This window comes from Myodes glareolus, chromosome 8, assembly GCF_982192425.1.
Source record: "Myodes glareolus chromosome 8, mMyoGla1.1, whole genome shotgun sequence".
NCBI lineage: Eukaryota > Metazoa > Chordata > Mammalia > Rodentia > Cricetidae > Myodes > Myodes glareolus.
Genome location: NC_142033.1, coordinates 99,936,450 through 99,959,355, shown reverse-complemented (window position 1 = coordinate 99,959,355; position 22,906 = coordinate 99,936,450). Strand labels below are relative to the sequence as shown.

Here is a 22,906-nt window from a genome sequence, read left to right as displayed (position 1 = left end):
ATTATGTTTAAACTTAATTTCTTACATAAAACCTCCCACTGAGTAGTCTTTAATTTTTGGAGCTATCTTTAAAAAATTTTAATAAGTATAGTAAGTTTTGAAAAATTTGTTTTAGAATAGTCATTTAAACATCAATCACCATGAACGACTAGTAACATGTTGATGGAAGTTTTTAATCTTGCCCAGTTCCACAGCCATTCAGCACCAAAAAAACACACAGAGGTTTACATTAATTATAAACTATTTGGATTATTAGCTCAGTTTCATTATTAACTAGCTCTTACAGCTGAAATTAACCCATAATTCTCATTTATGCTTAGCCATGTGGCTTGGTACCTTTTCTCAGTGAGACAGTTTCATCTTGCTTCCTCTACATCTAGCTTTTCCTCTTCCCAGAACTCTCTTAGTCTGGTTGTCCCACCAATACTTCCTGCCTGGCTATGGCCAATCAGTATTTTAGTAAACTAATATGAATGACAAATCTTTACCATGTACAAGAGCATTATCTCACAGCATTTCCCCCTTTTTTTAAATCAAAACAAGAACTCTGAATCTCCTTTGCTTAGCTTTTTTCCTGACCATTATACATTACAACTTGTAACCAACACTCTAAACAAAGACAAAAATCCATAGTAACATACACTTGTAATCTCAGCATGTGAAAAGTTATGGCAGGAAGACCACAAGTTTTAGGCCAGCCTAGGCTATATAGAAAGATCCTCTCTAAAAAAGCAACAACCAAACAATCAGTTCACAGAATTTCAACCTAGCTCACAGTGATGTGAGATCCCCTTGTATGCTGTGAATACCACTGGCTAATAAAGAAAGTGTTTGGGACCTACTGCAGGGCAGAACACAGTAGGCAGGGAAAACTAGGCTGAGTGCTGGGAGAAAGAAGGTGCAGTCAGTGAGAAGCCACATGGCCCCACTGAAGACAGACACCAGAACTTTACCCGGTAAGCTACAGCCTCGTGGCGATACACAGATTAATGGAAATGGGTTAAATTAAGAAATTAAAGTTAGCCAATAAGAAGCTAGAGCTAATGAGTAAAGCAGTAATTTAATTAATATAGTTTCTGTGTGGTTATTTCATGGCTGGGCTTCTGGGCAGCCAGGAAACAAACAAGCAGCCTCCAACTACATCACAGGGTATACCAAAAGCTGATATATTATCAGTAGAGATAGAGTAAATAAAATATGGTAGTATTTCCCTTCAGAGATGATACCATATTACAGAGAGAACCCAAATTTGTAAAGAAAAATTAAGTTCAGCATTCTTTTGATTGTAAACTAAATATTTTGCTTATGTAACTTTATAAAAACAAAGGATATTACTGAGAAAAACTATCAATTGGCCACTCTCTATAAGATCAGTAGGTTAAACTTATGAACAGACACAATTCGTAGAGAAAATTACTGTCCTTTCCCCACCCTTTCTACATGTAGAGAAATGCAAATTCTGCCTAATTTACTATATGTTCTACAACAAATCCACAAAAAATTTCAATGTAGCAAGAAAACCAAGAGAAGGAAAAGTGGCAGTGTATTTGAATCTGTGCTTTCTTACCCATATGTTGCTGAAGAGCCCAGGAAGAGTTTGCACGGGCAGAGATCATCTTTTCAACAGGTGGGGGAAGTCTCTTCCAGTTAGAAAATTCCAAAGTAAAAATAAGGACACCATCGCTGACCGTGTCAACCCTGTATAAACAACAAGTTAACAGGCCATCAAAAGCAAAATATTAACATATTTAGGGCTAGTACTAAAAGCAAATATCACACACCTTTTATACAAGAACTTAAGGATGGGACTCCTAGGACAGAGAGGGCCTGAGGAAACAAGCTCCACTGGGAGCAGAAGCCAGGAGTAAATCCAGTCCTGGGACACTGGCAGACCAGAATGGAGGCAATGACCTGACTCAGACTCTGCAACTTCCACCAGAACCGGAGTGGAACTGAACCAGTTACCTAAGACACAGAGAAAACAAGCTACACCAGAATGAAAAGCCGGGAGTAGACCCAGTCCCGGGACACAGGCGGATCAGGACTGAGCCAGCAACCAGATCCAGAGTCAGCGATATCCACCACAACAGGCCCAACTCCAAGCCAGGGACTTCTGCAGGAGGTTATCCAGACCAAGATTCACAGAAACAGAACAAAGCCAGCAGCATAAGCCAAAGTAGACCTGAGACAGCAAACTCCAAAGGAGCAGAGCCAAGCACAGGAGCACTGAGCTATCTCCAGGAACAGCAATAACAAACAGGGAAACTAGAACTGAGACACTGACTGTCCCACGAGGAACAACCATCTCAGCTTGGGATTCACTGGCACCTAGAAGATTATTCAACAGAATCTCAGACAGCGCCCCAACCATACCTATTAGAGGAAAAGATGAGTAGAAAAGGTAAGATCACATGATATACCACAAAGAGCAGCACAAGACCAGTAAAATCTAAAGACCCTACACCAGCAAGACCTGAACAACCAAATATGGATGAACCAAAAGAAAATGATCTAAAAAATAAACTCAAGAGAATGTTTGAAATTCTTAAAGATGAAATGAGAAATTACCTTAAAGAAATGGAGGAAAAAAACAAACAAAAAAATTGGAAGATATCAGCAAATCACTTAAAGAAAACCAAGGAAAAGAACTCAAACATATAAAAGAAACTATTCCGGACTTGAAAACCGAGATAGAAAAAATAAAGAAAACACAAGCCAAAGGAATTATAAAAACAACAATCATGAGAAAAAGATCAGGAACCACAAACACAAGCATAAACAACAGAATTCAAGTAATGGAAGAAAGAATTTCAAGCACTGAAGATACAATAGAGGAAATAGACTCATCAGTTAGAGAAAACATTAAATCTAACAAAAGCTTGACCCAAAATATCCATGAAATAGGAGACACCATAAAAAGGCCAAATCTTAGAATAATAAATATAGAAGAAGGCACAGAAAATTTATTTAACAAAATCACAGAAGAAAACTTTCCCTACCTAAAGAAAGATATGGCTATGAAGATACAAGAAGCTTACAGAACACCAAATAGACTGGATCAAAAAAAAAAAAAAAAACAAAAAAAGAAAAGAAGACCTCTCGCCACATAATAATCAAAACACTAAACATAGAGAGTAAAGAAAGAATATTAACAGCAGCAAAGGAAAAAGGCCAAGTAACATATAAAAGTAGACCTATCCGAATTACACCTGACTTCTCATTGGAGACAACGAAAGCCAGAAGGTCATGGTTAAGCATTATGCAGACATTAAGAGAGACCACGGATGCCAGCACACACTACTATACCCAGCAAAACTGTCAATCACCATAGAAGGACAAAGCAAGATATTCTATGACAAATCTAAATTTCACCTATACCTAGCCACTGACCCAGCCCTACACAAAATACTAGAAGGAAAACTCCAACCCAAGGAAGATGGCTACACCAACAAAAACACACACAATTGATGATCTCATTACAGCAAATCCCGAAGAAGAAAAAATGCACAAATTAACATCACCAACGATGAAAACTAAATTAACAGGAGATAACAACCACTGGTCATTAATATCCCTTAATGAAAATGGACTCAACTCACCTATAAAAAGGCACAGGCTAACAGATTGGATACGAAAACAAAATCCATCCTTGTTCTGCATACAAAAAACACATCTCAACCTCAGAGTAAAGGGTTGAGAAAAAATAGACCAATCAAATGGATCTAAGAATCAAGCGGGAGTAGCTATCCTAATATCTAATAAAATAGACTTCAAGCTAAAATCAGTCAAAAGAGACAAAGAAGGTCATTTCATATTAGTCACAGGAAAAATCTACCAGGAAGAAATTTCAATACTGAACATCTATGCGCCAAATACAAGGGCACCCTCATATGTCAAAGAAACACTTCTAGAGCTTAAATCATATACTAAACTCCACACACTAATAGTGGGAGACTTCAACACTCCCTCTCACCACTGGACAGGTCAATCAGACAAAAAATGAACAGAGAAATAAGAGAACTAACAGATGTTATGACTCAAATGGACTTAACAGACATCTATAGAATATTCCATTCAAACAGAAAAGAATATACCCTCTTCTCAGCACCTCATGGAACCTTCTCAAAAATTGACTACATGTTCATTAACAAACATCAACAAATACAAAAAATATTGAAATAGCCCAATGTACTGTATCAGATCATCATGGTTTAAAACTAGAAGTCAATAGCAATACTAATTCCAGAAAACCTACAAACACATGGAAATTAAACAATGCTCACCTGAATCACCAATGGGTCAAGAAAGAAATAAAGGGGGAAATTAAAGACTTCCTAAACTTCAATGAAAATGACTACACAGCATACCCAAATTTATGGGACACAATGAAAGCAGTGGTAAGAGGAAAGTTCATAGCACTAAATGCCTACATAAAGAAGCTTGAAAAATCCCACACTAGTGAAGAGCTGGTTCTTCGAGAAAAATCAACAAAACAGACAAACCTTTATTCAAACTAACGGAAAGGCAAAGAGAGAACATCCAAATTCACAAAATCAGAAATGAAAAGGGGAACATAACAACAGACACGGAGGAAATACAGAGAATCATTAGGTCCTATTTCGAAAACCTGTACTCCACAAAATTGGGAAAATTAAAGGAAATGGACACTTTTCTGAATAAATATCACTTACCAAAATTAAATCAAGACCAGATAAGCAAATTAAATCTCCCAACCAAAAAAAAAAAAAGCCCAGTACCAGATGGTTTCAGCTCAGAATTCTACAAGACTTTCAAAGAAGAACTAATACCAATACTCCTCAAATTATTCCACACAATCAAAAGAGAAGGAACACTGCCAAACTCTTTTTATGAGGCTACAATTACCATGATACCCAAACCACAGAAAGACATTACTAAGAAAAAGAATCACAGACCAATCTCACTCATGAACATTGATGCAAAATACTAAATAAAATATTGGCAAACAGAATCCAAGAACATATCAGAACCATCATCCACCATGATCAAGTCGGCTTCATCCACAGATGCAAGGATGGTTCAACATATGAAAATCTGTCAACATAATCCACCATAGAAAAAAGCTGAAAACTAAAAATCACATGATCATCTTATTAGATGCCGAAAAAGCTTTTTGACAAAATACAACATCCCTTCATTTTTAAAGGTCTTGGAGAGAGCAGGGATACAAGGAATATACCTAAACATAATTAAGGCAATATACAGCAAGTTAACAGCCAGCATCAACCTAAATGGAGAGAAACTCCCAGTGTTTCTACTGAAATCAGGAACGAGACCAGGTTGTCCACTCCTCTCCATATCTATTCAATATATTTCTTGAGGTCCTAGCTAGAGCAGTAAGAGACCAAAAGGAGATCAAGGGGATATAAATTGGAAAAGAAGAAGTCAAACTCTCACTGTTTGCTGATGATATGATAGTTTACATAAGTGATCCCCAAAATTCAAAATTCTATCAAGGAACTTCTACAACTCATAAACACTTTCAGCAATGTAGCAGGATACAAGATTTACTAAAACAAAACAAAACAAAAAAACAGTAGCCCGCCTGTACACAGATGATAAAAGGGCTGGGGAAGAAATCAGAGCATCAACACTCTTCACAATAGCCACAAGTAGCATAAATATCTTGGAGTAACTCTAACCAAACAAGTGGAAGACTTGTATGACAAGAACTTTAAATATTTGAGGAAAGAAATTGAAGAAGACACCAGAAAGTGGAAAGATTTCCCATGCTCTTGGGTAGGGCAGAATTAACATAGTAAAAATGACAATCTTACCACAAGCAATCTACAGATTCAACGCAATGCCCATCAAAAACTCAGCAGAATCTTCAACAATCTTGAAAGAACTGTACTCAACTTCGTATGAAGAAGCAAAAACAAACAAACAAACAAACAAAAAATCAAAAAACCCAAACAAACAAACAAACAAAAACACCCCAGGATAGCCAAAACAATCCTGTATAATAAAAGAACTTCTGGAGGCATTACAGTCCCTGACTTCAAACTCTACTACAGAGCTACAATACTGAAAACAGCCTTGTATTGGCATAAGGACTGGAGGATCAATGGAACTGAATAGAAGACCTGGATATCAATCCACACATCTTCTAACTTCTGATTTCTAACAAAGAAGCAAAAAATATCAAATGGAAAAAAGAAAGCATATTTAACAAGTTGTGCTGGCATAACTGCATATCAACATGTAAAAAAATGAAAACAAACCCATATCTAACACCATGCACAAAACTCAAATCCAAATGGATCAAAGACCTCAACATAAAGCGAGCCACATTGAACTTTATAGAAGAGAAAGTGGGAAGTACACTTTAGCGCACTGGCACAGGGAAACAACCTTCCTCAAGACCCAGTAATACCACTGTGGGGTATATATCGAAAGGATGCTCAATTGTGACACAAGGACATGTGCTCAACTATGTTCATAGCAGCTTTGTTTGTCATAGCCAGAACCTGGAAACAACCTAAATGCTCTTCGACCAAAGAATGGATAAGGAAAAGGTTTACACAATGGAGTATTACACAACAGAAAAAAATAATGACATCTTGAAATTTGCAGGCAAATTGATGGAGCTAGAAAACACCATTTTGAGTGAGGTAACCCAGACCCAGAAAGACAAATATCACATGTACTAACTCATAAGTGGTTTTTAAACATAGAGCAAAGAGAGCCAGACTACAAATCACAATCCCAGAGAACTTAGACAACAATGAGGACACTAAGAGAGTCTTACATAGATATAATCTACATGGGAAATAGAAAGTAGAAAAAGACAAGATCTCTTGAGTAAATTGGAGCATGGGGATTTTGAGGGAGGATTGAAGAGGGGAGGGGAGAGGCAGGGAGAGAAACAGAGAAAATTTTTGAGCTCAATAAATATCAATAAAAAAAGGAAAAAACAACAACAACAAAAAAAAAAAAACCTGTGCTACACAGCATAAGACAAATACAGTCCTGGTGCTCTTGCCCTCGACGATCATGGAGGACCCTGAGTAAGTTCCCTGGCATTTTTAAAATCAATGACTCAAGTAAAATCTTATCCTTCTCAAAGATCTCTAATGCAGTTTGACAGCTGAGAGGTTTCGTCAGTTTAAAAGGACAACCTCACCAAACAAATTTCCTTACTATGTTCTAAACAGAGGGTGTTTTACGACATACAAATGCAAGTTATTAATGTGTGTACCTGCCATTTATAAAGGTCTGAGGACAAATGTAAGCTATCACATTTCTCTCTCATGTTGTCATTCATAGTCTTAATATTATCAATAAAATGCTGATAAGCAACAACAACAACAAAAAAGAATTTAATGATGAAGACGAACAAAAACAAGACCACAGAAAGTATCCTTAAAACTAGGGCCAGTTCAATAGACATTAATAATCTAGGGTACTCCTAGAAATGGACTAGACTCTGTGCGCAGTTCTCTAAGGAGCCTCACGAGGCATCTCTACCCTCATGAAGAGCAGGCACTTTCTTTCCCATTGAAAAAAGTACCAGTGTCTTGGGTGTGCTTCCCATTACTTCCTCCCAACTAAGCTCTCTTGCCAAATGTAGTTCCGCCATCCCTATAGACACAGAAACATATAAAAGGATAAAGCTCAAATATTTCCATTCACCACTAAGCTGAATATACAGGAACGATAGCTCCCCAATGCTCCAGCCCCAACCCCCATAGCATTCCCAGGATTGTGCAACTCTTCTAAGAACTTTCCTCATTAAAGATTCAGTCCTAAAGCATGATCCAAAATTCAGCTTTAAAAACAGAATGATCATTTCCACACTAATAGTTTCTCTTCTCTTCTTCTTTTGAAACACAGGATTCCCTACCAGTTTGCCCACAAGAGCCTTCCCCAAGTGTTAGAAATATTTGAAAACTAAAGAATAGAACAGTAATTCAAAGTAAGTCCCGATTTCTAAAATACCTGTGCTACTTAAATGTCAAAACTCTTTAAGCCCTAGAAATCTTAAATAATGCATAACTATTTCTGCAGACTTTATAGAAATAATATTCAAGAGGAGGATAAACACACTTTTAAAAGTCTACAATATAGGCTGGGAGGTGGTGGTGCACACCTTTAAACCCAGCACTCGGGAAGTAGAGGAAGTCACATCTTTGAGTTCGTGGCCAGTCTGGTCTACAAAGAGAGTTCCAGGACAGGCTCCAAAGCTATACAGAGAAACCCTGGCTCAGAAAACAAAACAAACAAACAAAAAAAGTCCACAATATATTAAATACTGATCGTTAATAGAACATGAAAACTTCAGTATTGTATCTTCCAGGAGTTTTCACATCGTTACACACATGAAATTCAGTGAAAAGTTTAACAAAATTACTTATATAAGTCTCAACTAGGACAGCCTCATGCCCTTTGGGAAAAAAAAAAAAAAAACAGGTCTACTGCATTACTGTTAGTCTCAACCCAGATAATGTCTAACCCAGGTGCCTATTTAACATATCAAAGCAGACTCTGTCCACCTGTCTCTCAGTTTTGCAGTCACCTGTTAAAGAGACATCCTGACTGGTATAGCACTCCACCTACCCTAAACTTTCCAGCCCTGTGACTGGGTTAGGTCTCTTCCTCTAGCTTCTCTATATAACTATATAACCTGGCCATTTTTGTTATACTGATCTCTTGGCTCCTGGTTCCCCCCTCTTTCTACTTATCTCTCTCCCTTCCCCACACTTAAAAGGCTCAGTTCAGTCAGCTGGGCATGTCCAGTATGGAGTCTCACAGATAACTCCGCCTGGGCCTCTGTTCTCCCTTCTATCTCTTTATTAGATCCTCAATTCCTTAGGAACAGTCATGTCCTCGTTTTATTTTCTTTTAATCAATAAAAATATATTGATTTATTTGAAATTCTTTTCAAGTTCAATTTCTGAAGACATCCAATAGGGAGCAACTGAAGAGAGGACAAAAATAGGAGGCTAGAAGTAAAGTTCAGTTGCAGGTTCCTCAGAAAGCACACTGAGAAAAGGAAGCGGGGGACAGAGGGAACCCTCGGTGTCCTCAGACCTCCTCAAACACAAGCACACTAATTAATACACCCCACACAAACACAAAGAAACAGAAGGCAAAGAAACTAAATAATACTCTAAACTCATCTCAAAACAACTTGTTTCCTGTATTTGAAAGTATACATGAAATGACTGAACAGAGTATAAAAATTGCTTTCCAATTTAAAAAATTCATGTGTGTCTGTGTATGATAAGTTGGGGGAATGGGATCTCTCCTGTCATGTGGGTCCCAATCATCAGGCTTGTAGGCAAAGGCTGAGTCACCTCCCTTAATTCTTAATTCTTTAATATACAAACATATAAGGAAAAACTGAAAACAGCACAGTTGCCTTGAAAAAACCTTTTTAATTCCCAGTTTCAGTAAATTGAAGACTTGTCATGAAATAAAAAGTGACAAAACATACTCCAACACTCTCCTTGGCATGTGAGAATTAAAACAAAGGTGACTTGAATCTGGTTCCTTATTTCCGTTTTAACGGTTCCTTTTCTACCTTAATACGCTTTAGGTCTCACTATGACCCAACACAAAGTCATTTTTATAGTTATCTGAGCACACACAAGAAGTAAATCTGTGCACAGCTTTAGTTAATGCAGTGGTGAATGTATTTCACAATACTGATAATGCCACTGAAACTGCATCTTAATTGCCTGCACTTGTAGGTACACAGGTTCCCCATTTTTCCAAGGCGCTATGCAGGGCTGTTCTGCTTCCTGGTTCCACTGCATCAGCTTGAGGGTGTAGCATAGAACTGCCCTCTCTTGTTATGTTAATTTCACCTACGGCCCAAGGGTGTAGTTTAGAGAGAACTCTCCCTCTACTGTCATGGTAATTCCACCTGCAAGCAAGTTCTTGCCCGCCCGCAGGCAAGGTTCCCTGGTCAGAGAAGGAAAGGTTCCTCTTTTCTCTGTTCAGCTGCTCTCTGACCTTGGGTGCGGCCCCCTGACTTTTCTCTTTCCTTGTTCCTGATGGGGGGCTGGTGCCTTTCTGCCCCACAGTATATATACCCGACTTATGCTTAATAAAGCTGCCATTTGCCACTTGCTCCTTGGCAGATGAGCCCGGTCTCTTTGTGTGTGTGTCATGTGTTCAAACCCCTAGGACAGTCGTCCCTTCTCGTGGGCTCGAGTCAGGAAAAGCGCGCGCCTGTTTCGAGGTTCGGGTGTCCACAGAAAAGTGCGGAAGCTTACATGCACTGACCACTACATTCTACAGTGCAGTTGTGGGATCCTAAGTCAGTGACAGTCCAACAGCAAACTGTGCAGCGGGCATTCACTTTCTACTCTTCTCCCACTAAAATATGGAGGGAGGGACTTAGTTTTGCATTCAATATTTCTACTCCATAGATTATAATGCAACAGGCAATTTATTATTCAGACAGATACATTTTTAAGTGTGCTTAAGTCAAGCAACAGACTTATTATATGTGCTATTAATAAACAAAATCTGTTTATCAGAATCTTTACAAAAGATTTTTCTCCTGCAATAGTTCTTTGAATATAAACTTGATGCAAGAAGGCAAAACATTTATCATATTCAGTATAAAAACTGGCTTTACCATTTTAATGAAAGATTAGTGAACAAAATTTGACACCATTAAGAATTTCAATTTCTGCCAGGTGGTGGTGGTGCATGCCTTTAATCCCAGCGCGTGGAGGGCAGAGACAGGTGAATCCCTGTGAATTCGAGGCCAGTCTGGTCTACAGAGTGAGTTCCAGGACTGGCTCCATAGCTACTGAGAAACCCTATCCAGAAAAACAAAAAATAAATAAATAAACAAACAAACAAACAAGTAAATAAAAATAAAATTTCATTTCCAAAGTGAAAGTTTCCACTGTACTTCTTTCTAATGAATATAAAGTGACTCTTCAGTAGTGAAATATAGGAAATGGCATTTTCAATTAAGAAAGCTAAACTAAATAATTAAATAATTAGATTGTTTATTGAGTTAACATTTTCCCATTTCAATATTAAATAAATGGAGTACACACCCAAGGATTTATTGCCACCAAAATCTTAGCTACTTATACATGGGGTAAGGAGAATATTGAACAGGGAAAAGGATAGTATATTTTGTAGAACCTTGAGAGTACATTCAATATTTCATACTCTCTAGTTGGCCAGAGAACAAAAGATAACAGGTAAAATTTACTCCTTTTTCTTTCAAAGGTTTTCCTAATTTAGGAGTAAGAAGGAACAAGAAAAGTTGTCATAAATTCCCATTTGGGAATAGATGGAAGCTTCTGACTTTAATCATAGAACTATTTCATTCCTGTGGGTGTATAAAGAAGATAAAGGAAAATGGTTAAGAACAGAGAATTGAGACCCACACAGGACATCCTGGAAACTCTAGGATGTGAAGGTTGAAATGACTGAGTCACTTAATGGTTTAGATGAAGAACATGAAGAAAGTGGCTGAGGAAAAAGTGGATGTCCTGGAGACAGGCACCACCTGAGTTCAGGATAAAGGGGAACATGCTACCCCATGTGTTCTGTGAGATTTAAAGCAGTCAGGGGATTCCTAGAACAGTGAGGGGCATCTGCTGCCAGCTAACCTCAGAGGAGTACTAGTCGGGAGATTCAGGGAGACATCAGTGGCATTTACATAACTTTGCTAATTACTAGATATAACTGGCATTCAAAGGATTTCCTACCTCACTAAAATGCTTTTGGGGAGGATGAGTACTTATGACAAACATATGCTAATCTTTTAATTAGAGATATCTCAATGAATTGTTAGTAATCTTTATATTTCACTCAATTACCTTAAAAATAGAGTTTAGTACAAACTAATATAGAATAATAAAGGGATGGCAACCATGTGCATTTGACAGGCAACTATGATTTTTTTAATAATCTGTTAATAGTACAATCAGAGATTCAATCTGTTATTAGCAAAGTGGGATCAGAAGGTTTTCCTCACTTTTCATTGATTTTCTCCCCAAACCACCTTCTAGGGAGCAGTCTCTCTTCACTAGCACCTGGTCAGAAAGAGGGTGTCAGAGAGCAGTGACAGTCCTAAGCACAAAACATGATGAGCATTCCACAGTTCCAGGTAGTGATAATGAGAAAGTGAGACACTATCACATAAAGGCTCTTTCTCACATAATGAGAAGCCATGGGTAAAAAGTAGAGCCCAAAGAAATGCAAACTCTTCTTACAAATAGGGAATGTTCCTCAGAGATAGGGCTCAGCAGGTTAAAGTGCTTGTTGTCTAACCCAATGACTTCTGTTCAATTTCTAAAACAAACTCTTGCAAGGCTAAAGGATGTTTCACTACAACTCTACAAAATAACATGTTCTCTATTCAACTGGACACTTTGGTTCTATTTTCTCATTTGACTTATCAGGTTAAGCGGGTTTTTTTTTTTTCATACGTTATATACTACAGGTACCTATCCCAGAAAACTTTTGCTAAGGCTGTAAGTGGGTAGAAACAATCCTGCCATCACAGAATCCTGACTCAATATCCATACAATCTCTTATAAACGGCTAACCTGAGAAACAATGAGAACTAAGTAAGATATAGCTTCAAATACTTTGAAAAACAGTATGTAGTGAGGGAGACAAATTTCAGAAGACAAGCTGCTATAGGGTAGAATTATTCTGTCACAGACGTATTAAGAGAGGCATAAGAAAGCTAAGCATGGTAGCACTGTCTAAAATCCCAGCACTCGGAAAGTTGACATTGAGGACCACAAAGTCAAGACTAGACCGAGCTACTAAGACTCTTGTCTCCAGAACAAAAAGAGGGGCACAATGAGTGGTCAAGAGGAGAAGAAAATGTTCCTTAGGAAAGCACCCTGGAAGCTATACCTCTCCTAACTATTTGTAGTCACTTCTTACAGAATTTTGTGCTTTAAGATCAATTTCTATTGTTTGGAGCCCTCAACTCTTTCACCCCAACATAGCAATAGCGGTCAATACTCTCCCACAGTACAGTATGGCAGTACCCACGCACGCACACACACACACACACACACACACACACACACACACACACACACACACACCCCTACCCTCCTCCTAGGGCAGAGATCTCAAGACCTGATGGCATGCTTGAGGCAGACTCAATACCAATGGGGAAGGCTCACTAGAAACATTTCTTACCAAGAGCTGCTGCACAGCAGTGTCAATGGGTCGAATCCAGCAAGCAGGAGATGTGGCAACCACTCTTTATATTTTGTTTGGGCTTTAACTGCATAACTTATAAATTCAGATGTATGATTCCAAGGAGTCAATAGGCAAACTTTCTTCAAAAAGCAGCAAAACATTGAAAACATCTCATACTTCAGGCAGTATGCCAAGTGAAGTTCATTTAACTGGGCTCCATACTTCAGTAGAATATTCACAATTCCAGAGAAGTCACAACTTCACCGAAAAGTAAAATGAAATAGGAACAAAGAAGTTTAAAAGTTAGACTTCTACACAACAAATAGTTCCTAAGAAGTTGTTAATAGTAGTTACAACTGTGAACAAGAATGGTAGTTGGACACCCAGTGGCTTCTTCATGCAATGAGTTGAAATGAGGTCATGAGAAAGAAAACGTTTATATCTCAATCCCGCCACACTATTATGCTTTCAACTATAAGATTTTAAAAATATATTGACAAAGAAACCTTTTTTCAAGCTATAGTGTTTTGTACAATTAAGTATTTTTCCTACTATTTTTTAAAGTTCATAAACAACACGGTAAGTCTCCAAATATTAATTTATTCTACAAACTTCTATGTTATGTAGCCATAGCCAATTTCCACCATTTTATATGTGATCATGTACCATACCTATCACACAGGAAAGCTTTTCCGATGAACATAGTTTAACTTATAAGTTAATCTTCCTTATCAAGTACTTCTAGAGAATAAACATGCATCATTTTTATCTATTAAATTTAGTGTTAAAAAAGATTATTGAATACTAACAGTTACACTGAAATTGTACACTGAAACTGCTACATATGTAATAAATACATTTATTTAGGTAAATATATTTATAACATTTAAATAGGCTTATGTAAATAAATATAAAGGAAATATAAGTATTAAAATTTTCAGACTTCTTATTCAGTAAGAAATGTGTCCAAAAGATAAAATTCAAAGTAAATTGTAATCCATTTGTAGAAATGTTATTAGCAATATTCTCTATAGCAGATTTTAGAAACAAACTAAGTATTCAACAACAAAGAATCAGGCAAATAAGCATAACATATTACAGTCATCAAAAACTGCAATTTTGAGTTACATGCTCATATTTTTAATAATGTTATAATGCTAAGTTTAACAAAGAATAATAAACATATCTGTTCACTGTGCACATAAGTGAAAAAGAAGGTATATAGGAATAAAGTTATTCTCCCTTTAAACTTGGTATTATATCATTAAAAAACTATAAACATTAAACTATTTTCAATAATTATAATATAGAATCTAGAAAAGAACAAAATTTTTATATTAAATAAATACAAAATATCTAAACTAAAGTCATGTGAGAACAACTACTTCTTAAGACAGATAAAACTTGACAAGTGTGGTAGCACATATCTTTAATCTTAACACTTGAGAGGCAGAGGCAGGTGGATATTTGTGAGTTACAGCCAGTCTGGTCTACTTGGCAAATTTCAAGTAAGCCAGGGCTACATACTGAGACCCTGTCTCAAAAGAAAAAAAAAATTCTCTAATGACTTTTTTAAAAATTTGGAGAAAGCTTATAGTGGATACAAGCCTGGAAAAATCAAGGTATAGGATGAAGTTGTTTTTAAGCAAATTATACACTCAATGCTCATCAATCTCTAAACACTTTTCAGAAGTACCTTTAAAATTAAAGCAATAGGCCCAATCATTAATTTGAGGGAAGTATAAAATTTCTGGAGCGAGGGGCTCTGATCCTGTGGAGGGGTAAGTGTATTGTTCCTGACCACCACACAAGGCCGGTTAGGGAACACACAATACTCCTGCCACCCTTATCTCCCTGACTACTCCAAAGGGGCAGCTTCCCCAGCTAATCCCTCTCTCCTGCAAAGCCATCCCAGCTTTCTGCCTGGAACCCATACCCTCCCCTCTCCTTTTTTCGGGGCTTAAATTCCTCCATCTCAGCCGGGGTGGGCACCGCGGGCCAGGTTAGGCGGTGAGTGCAAAGGAACTGGAGTCCCTTTGTGCCAAAAGCCGGCCTGCAGCAAGCCAAGACTGCAGGCAGGGGCACCTCTGACCAGCGAGGGGCTCTGATCCTGTGGAGGGGTAAGTGTATTGTTCCTGACCGCCACACAAGGCCGGTTAGGGAACACACAATACTCCCGCCACCCTTATCTCCCTGACTACTCCAAAGGGGCAGCTTCCCCAGCTAATCCCTCTCTCCTGCAAAGCCATCCCAGCTTTCTGCCTGGAACCCATACCCTCCCCTCTCCTTTTTTCGGGGCTTAAATTCCTCCATCTCAGCCGGGGTGGGCACCGCGGGCCAGGTTAGGCGGTGAATGCAAAGGGACTGGAGTCCCTTTGTTCCAAGAGCCGGCCTGCAGCAAACCAAGACTGCAGGCAGGGGCACCTCTGACCAGCGAGGGGCTCTGATCCTGTGGAGGGGTAAGTGTATTGTTCCTGACTGCCACACAAGGCCGGTTAGGGAACACACAATATTCCCGCCACCCTTATCTCCCTGACTACTCCAAAGGGGCAGCTTCCCCAGCTAATCCCTCTCTCCTGCAACGCCATCCCAGCTTTCTGCCTGGAACCCATACCCTCCCCTCTCCTTTTTTCGGGGCTTAAATTCCTCCATCTCAGCCGGGGTGGGCACCGCGGGACGTACAGGCGGTGAGTGCAAAGGGACGGAAATCCCTTTGTTCTAATAGTCTGCCTGCAGCAACCTAAGGCTGCAGGCAAAGTGATTCCTGGATAGCAAGGGGCATTAATCCAGTAGCAAAAGACCCAGTGGAGGGAAGAGCCATTGGAGAGCATCTGAAGGAAGAGATGGGCAGGCGCCAAGGCAAGAATTCCTCCAACAATCTGAAAAACAACACGAAAACTCCAGATCCCAGCGATCTTATGACAGAAGGACTTGAACACCCTATACCGGAGAAGTGGAAAACAGTGTCATTATAAAAGCAATAGAGTCTCTTAAACAGGGTATGAATAACTCACTTAAAGAAATAGAAGAAAAATATAACAAAAAGATGGAAGAAATGAGTAAAGAAATAGAAGACAAATATAACAGAAAGTTTGAAGAAATAAGTAAATTCGTAAATGATACCCTGGGAAACCAAGAAAAAACAATCAAACAGGTAATGGAATCAGTTCAAGAATTGAAAACTGAAATGGAGGCAGTGAAGAAAACACAAACCGAGGACCGGCTGGATATGGAAAATCTAGGTAAACAAACAGAGACTTCAGGAACAAGCATAACCAATAGAATACAAGAGATAGAAGAACGAATCTCAGATTATGAAGACACCATAGAGAAAATAAATGCCCTGACCAAAGAAAACAGCAAATCCAACAAATTCTCATCACAAAACATTCAGGAAATATGGGACATAATAAAAAAAACCAAATCTAAGAATAATAGGAGTAGAAGAAGGAGAAGAATTGCAGAACAAAGGTCCAGAAAATATATTCAACAAAATTATAGAAGAAAACTTTCCCATCCTAAAGAGTGATTTTCCTATGAAGGTGCAAGAAGCATACAGAACACCGAATAGACTGGATCAGAAAAAAACATCCCCTCGCCATATAATAATCAAAACACAAAGCATTCAGATTAAAGAAAGGATATTAAGAGCTGCAAAGGAAAAAGGTCAAGTAACCTATAAAGGTAAACCTATCAGACTTACACCAGACTTCTCTATAGAAACCATGAAAACCAGAAGGTCCTGGATAGAGGTACTGCAGAAACTAAGGGACCATGGATGCAAGCCCAGATTAATATACCCAGCCAAGCTTTCATTCACTATCAACGGAGAAAACAAAATATTCCAGGATAAAAACAAATTTAAACAATACGTAACTACTAATCCAGCCTTACAGAGAATATTAGAAGGAAAATTACATCCCAAGGAATCCAACATTGCCAACACTGACTACAATAACTCAGACATCTAGCGACCCTTCACTAGCACAACTCAAAGAAGGAAAACACATACACTCTACTACCCCCCAAAAAAAAATGACTCGAGTCAACAACCACTGGTCATTAATATCTCTTAATATCAATGGACTCAATTCACCTATAAAGAGGCACAGACTTAGAGATTGGATACGAAAACAGGATCCAACATTCTGCTGTTTACAAGAAACACACCTCAACCACAAAGACAGACACCTACTCAGAGTAAAGGGTTGGGAAAAGGTTTTCCAAGCAAATGGACCTAAGAAACAAGCGGGTGTGGCCATTCTAATATCTAACAAAATCGACTTCAAACTAAAATCAATCAGAAGAGATGGAGATGGACATTTCATACTCATAACAGGAACAACTCATCAGGAAGAAGTCTCAATCCTGAATATCTATGCCCCTAATATAAAGGCACCCACTTATGTAAAAGAAACTCTTCTAGAACTCAAGGCAGTCATCAAACCACACACGCTAATAGTAGGAGACTTCAACACTCCTCTCTCACCAATGGACAGGTCAATCAGACAGAAACCAAACAGAGAATTAAGAGATTTATTGGAGGTATTGAATCAAATGGACTTAACAGACATCTATAGAACACTCCACCCAAATAGGAAAGAATATACCTTCTTCTCTGCAGTTCATGGAACCTTCTCGAAGATTGACCACATACTCGGTAACAAAGCAAACTTCCACAGATACAAAAAAATATTAGTAACCACCTGTGTCTTGTCAGATCACCATGGATTAAAATTAGAATTCAACAACAATGCTCCCACCAGGAAGCCAACAAACTCATGGAAACTGAACAGTCAACTACTAAATCATCCCTGGGAAAAGGACGAAATTAAGAAAGAAATTAAAGACTTCCTTGAATTTAATGAAAACAAAGACACAACATACTCAAACCTATGGGACACTATGAAAGCAGTGCTAAGAGGAAAGTTCATAGCAATAGGTGCCCAAATAAAGAAAACGGAGAAAGCACACATTGGAGACCTAACGGCACACTTGAAAGCTCTAGAAAAAAAAGAAGCTGATTCACCCAGGAGGAGTAGAAGACTGGAAATAATCAAACTGAGGGCTGAAATCAACAAAATAGAAGCAGAGAAAACAATCCAAAGAATCAATGAATCAAAAAGCTGGTTCTTGGAGAAAATCAACAAGATTGACAAACCCCTATCCAAACTAATCAAACGGCAGAGAGAGAACGTGCAAATTAATAGGATCAGAAATGAAAAGGGGGACATAACCACAGACACAGAGGAAATTCAGAGAATCATTAGATCTTACTACGAAAGTTTATATGCCACAAAGTTGGAAAATGTAAAAGAAATGGACATTTTTTTAGATAAGTACCATATACCAAAGTTTAACCAAGAACAGGTGAACAATCTAAATAGACCTGTTAGTCGCGAAGAATTAGAAGCAGTTATCAAAAATCTCCCTACCAAAAAAAGCCCAGGACCAGATGGTTTCAATGCAGAATTCTACCAGAACTTCCAGGAAGAGCTAATACCTATACTCCTTAACGTATTCCACAATATAGAAACAGAAGAGTCATTGCCTAACTCCTTTTATGAAGCTACAGTTACCCTAATACCAAAACCACACAAAGATACAACCAAGAAAGAGAATTACAGGCCAATCTCACTCATGAACATCGACGCGAAAATTCTCAATAAAATACTGGCAAACCGTATCCAAGAGCACATTAGAAAAATTATCCATTATGATCAAGTCGGCTTCATTCCAGAGATGCAGGGCTGGTTCAACATTCGCAAATCTATCAATGTAATCCATCATATAAATAAACTGAAAGAAAAAAACCATATGATCATCTCACTAGATGCTGAAAAAGCATTTGACAAAATTCAACACCCATTTATGATAAAGGTGTTGGAGAGACTGGGGATACAAGGATCATACCTAAATATAATAAAAGCAATATACAGCAAGCCGACAGCTAACATCAAACTGAATGGAGAGAAACTCAAAGCCTTTCCACTAAAATCAGGAACGCGACAAGGCTGTCCACTCTCTCCATACCTCTTCAATATAGTTCTTGAAGTTCTAGCAATAGCAATAAGACAACATAAGGAGATCAAGGGGATTCGTATTGGAAAGGATGAAGTCAAACTTTCGTTATTTGCTGACGATATGATAGTTTACATAAGTGACCCCAAAAACTCTACCAAAGAACTCCTACAGCTGATAAACACCTTTAGTAACGTGGCAGGATACAAGATCAACTCCAAAAAATCAGTGGCCTTCCTATACACAAAGGATAAAGAAGCAGAGAGGGAAATCAGAGAAACATCACCTTTCATGATAGCCACAAATAGCATAAAATATCTTGGGGTTACTCTAACCAAGGAAGTGAAAGACCTATTTGACAAAAACTTTAAGTCCTTGAAGAAAGAAATTGAGGAGGATACCAGAAAATGGAAAGACCTTCCCTGCTCTTGGATTGGGAGAATCAACATAGTAAAAATGGCAATTCTACCAAAAGCAATCTATAGATTCAATGCAATCCCCATCAAAATCCCATCAAACTTCTTCACAGACCTTGAGAGAACAATAATCAAGTTTATATGGCAAAACAAAAAACCCAGGATAGCCAAAACAATCTTATACAATAAAGGAACTTCAGGAGGCATTACCATCCCTGACTTCAAACTCTATTATAGAGCTACAGTATTGAAAACAGCTTGGTATTGGCATAAGAACAGAGAAATCGACCTTTGGAATCGAATAGAAGACCCGGATATTAACCCACAAACCTATGAGCACCTAATTTTTGACAAGGGAGCTAAAGGTATACAATGGAAGAAGGAAAGCATCTTTAACAAATGGTGCTGGCATAACTGGATGTCAACCTGTAAAAAAATGAAAGTAGATCCATATCTATCACCATGCACAAAACTCAAGTCCAAATGGATTAAAGACATCAACATTAATCCGTCCACTTTGAACCTGATAGAAGAGAAAGTGGGAAGTAGTCTACAAGATATAGGCACAGGAGCCCTCTTCCTAAGTAGGACCCCAGCAGCACAGACAATAAGAGAAACAATGAATAAATGGGATCTACTGAAACTGGGAAGCTTCTGTAAAGCAAAGGACACTGTCAGTAGGACAAAAAGGCTGCCTTCTGACTGGGAGATCTTCACCAACCCCTCATCAGACAAAGGACTGATCTCCAAAATATACAAAGAACTCAAGAAACTAGGCACTAAATCTCTAATTAACCCAATTAAAAAATGGGGTACTGAACTTAACAGAGAATTCACAACAGATGAACTTCGAATGGCCAGAAGACACTTAAGGTCATGCTCAACCTCCTTAGCGATCAGGGAAATGCAAATCAAAACCACTTTGAGATACCATCTTACACCTGTCAGAATAGCTAAAGTCAAAAACACCAACGATAGCCTATGCTGGAGAGGATGTGGGGTGAGGGGAACACTCATCCATTGTTGGTGGGAATGCAAACTCGTGCAGCCACTGTGGAAATCAGTGTGGCGGTTTCTCAGGAAACTGGGAGTCAACCTCCCTCAGGACCCAGCAATTCCACTCTTGGGAATATACCCTAAAGATTCCCTAACATACTACAAAAGCATTTGTTCTACTATGTTCATAGCAGCACTATTTGTAATAGCCAGAACCTGGAAACAGCCTAGGTGCCCCTCAATAGAAGAATGGTTAAAAAAGGTGTGGAACATATACACATTAGAGTTTTACTCAGCGGTAAAAAACAATGACATCTTGAATTTTGCATGCAAATGGATGGAAATAGAAAACGCTTTACTGAGTGAGGTGAGCCAGACCCAAAAAGAGGAACACGGTATGTATTCACTCATTAGTGGATTCTAACCATAATTAAAGGTCTTTGAGCCTATTATTCGTGATCCTAGAGAAGCTAAATAAGAAGATGAACCTGATGAAGATTATTTACCTATCCACCAGGAGGTAGGAAATAGACAAGAGTCCCAGGTAACCTCGGGTGCATGGGGGGGTGGGAGGGTTGATGGAAGGGGAGAGGGTTAGAGAGAAGGGAGTAGGGGAGGAATGGGGAAAGCTCGTTGGCCTGGGATGGGGGGGAGGGAGGGAGGATGAATATGGGATCAGGGAAGAATATTTTTCAACTAAGGGAGTCATTTTAGGGTTTACAGGAGACTTGATTATATATGGGATCCCAGGTCCAAGGAGAGATCCCCCAGATTGTTCTCTGGACAGAGGAGAGGGTGCCTGAATCGGCCGTGGCCCATAACCATACTGATGTATATTTTGTTTGTCACCATAGATCCTTCATCTGGCGAAGGACGGCGATAAAGTCGGAAACCCACATTGGAGCACCGGACTGAGCCCCTCGAGGTCCAAATGAGGAACAGAAGGAGGAAGAACATGAAAAACGAAATCAGTACTGCGAGGGATGCTATCACCCACTGATACAATGGAACGGATCTAATGAGAGTTTACCAAGGCCAGTTGGACTGGGACTGAACGAGGAAGTGATATAACCAGATTCTCGGAATTTGACCGGATTCTCTGAATGTGGCTGGCCCGGAGTCTTTCTGAAAAGCCATTGACTATGACACTGGGACCTGTTTCCTCTACATATTCTGGATTTTGGGGATCAAGTCAGTTTGGACACTCACCTCCTGGACCTGGAGGGGGGGGGAGGAACTTGAACTTCCCACAGGGCAGGAAACCCTGACTGCCCTAAGGGATGAAGAGGGAGGAGGAGAGGGAGTGGGAGGAGTGGGAGGGTGTTGGGAAGAGGGGCGGAAATGGAAACTTTTATAATTTAATAAAACTTACTTAAAAAAAAAATTAAAAAAAATAAAAAAATAAAAAAAAATAAAAAATAAATAAAATTTCTGAAAAGTCTGTAAGTACAAGAGTAATGTCATATTTATTGTTAATATAAACTTATCCTGTTTCTGGATTCTTCACACATTTGTAGATCCATTCATTCCCCTATAATGCCACAAGAAAAATTCCCAGAACACTGCTTAAACTTACCTGTTCCAAGTTTATCTATAAAATTACTTTTACCCAATATGTATTTTCTCTCAATTTGTATACTATAAAAGATATTCAATAAACCAGCCCCAAACTTCATCCAATTACTGTACTCACACAGTCTCTGTTAAATGGAGAAAGAGCACACTCTCACAAAGCTTATGGAACTGGCCAGTGCTACTACATGCTCTCCCTTTCCCATAAAAAGTACCATTTCCAAGGAAAAGAGCAAGTGCGAAAGAAGCTGAAGAATCACAGAATGTTGTCAGCACACTCTGAGCATCTGGGACAACTCCTGTAAAACTCTCAAACACAAAGGCATGCTCCGAGACGACAGCAACCTTAGTGCTCTATATGACCTTGACCATTGCATGTCATTTGAGCATAGCACATTCTCCCAGTTAGGTAAACCACTGGTTAAAATATAAATAATATGGACAAATCTATATGTTTCTCTTAAAATACATATTTCCCTCTATCTCAATCCCTATGACAAATTGGGGAAGCTCTTCAGATCCTAGCAGGAGAAAAAGTCTATCCTACAGACACAAACACCAAGAATCAATTGTGACATAAAAAGACAGCTCATCACCTAAATGGTGAACAATCTGAGGAAGTGAATCATCTGATCAAGAGAGAGTTTTAAAGACTAAAACCCAGTAAAAACCTTACTTGAAGACCATTTTTCACCACTATGGTGTTTCGTGTTTAG

At 38.6% G+C, this 22,906-nt stretch overlaps 1 protein-coding gene across 4 annotated transcripts in view; it reads right to left on the bottom strand.

Moving 5' to 3' along the window:
- The window catches only part of Asb3 (ankyrin repeat and SOCS box containing 3), a 128,428-nt gene that overhangs the window by 26,136 nt on the left and 79,386 nt on the right, over positions 1–22,906 (bottom strand). For 2 of the 4 annotated variants that reach the window (XM_085692334.2, XM_085692333.2), the window contains 2 exons: positions 13,183–13,443; positions 1,568–1,698 (listed from right to left, as the gene is read on the bottom strand). In XM_085692334.2, the coding sequence (XP_085548460.1) occupies positions 1,568–1,698; positions 13,183–13,443 (392 nt within the window). The remainder of the gene's footprint in view (positions 1–1,567; positions 1,699–13,182; positions 13,444–22,906) is intronic. The other 2 variants (XM_085692335.2, XM_085692336.2) reach the window with 2 other exon arrangements.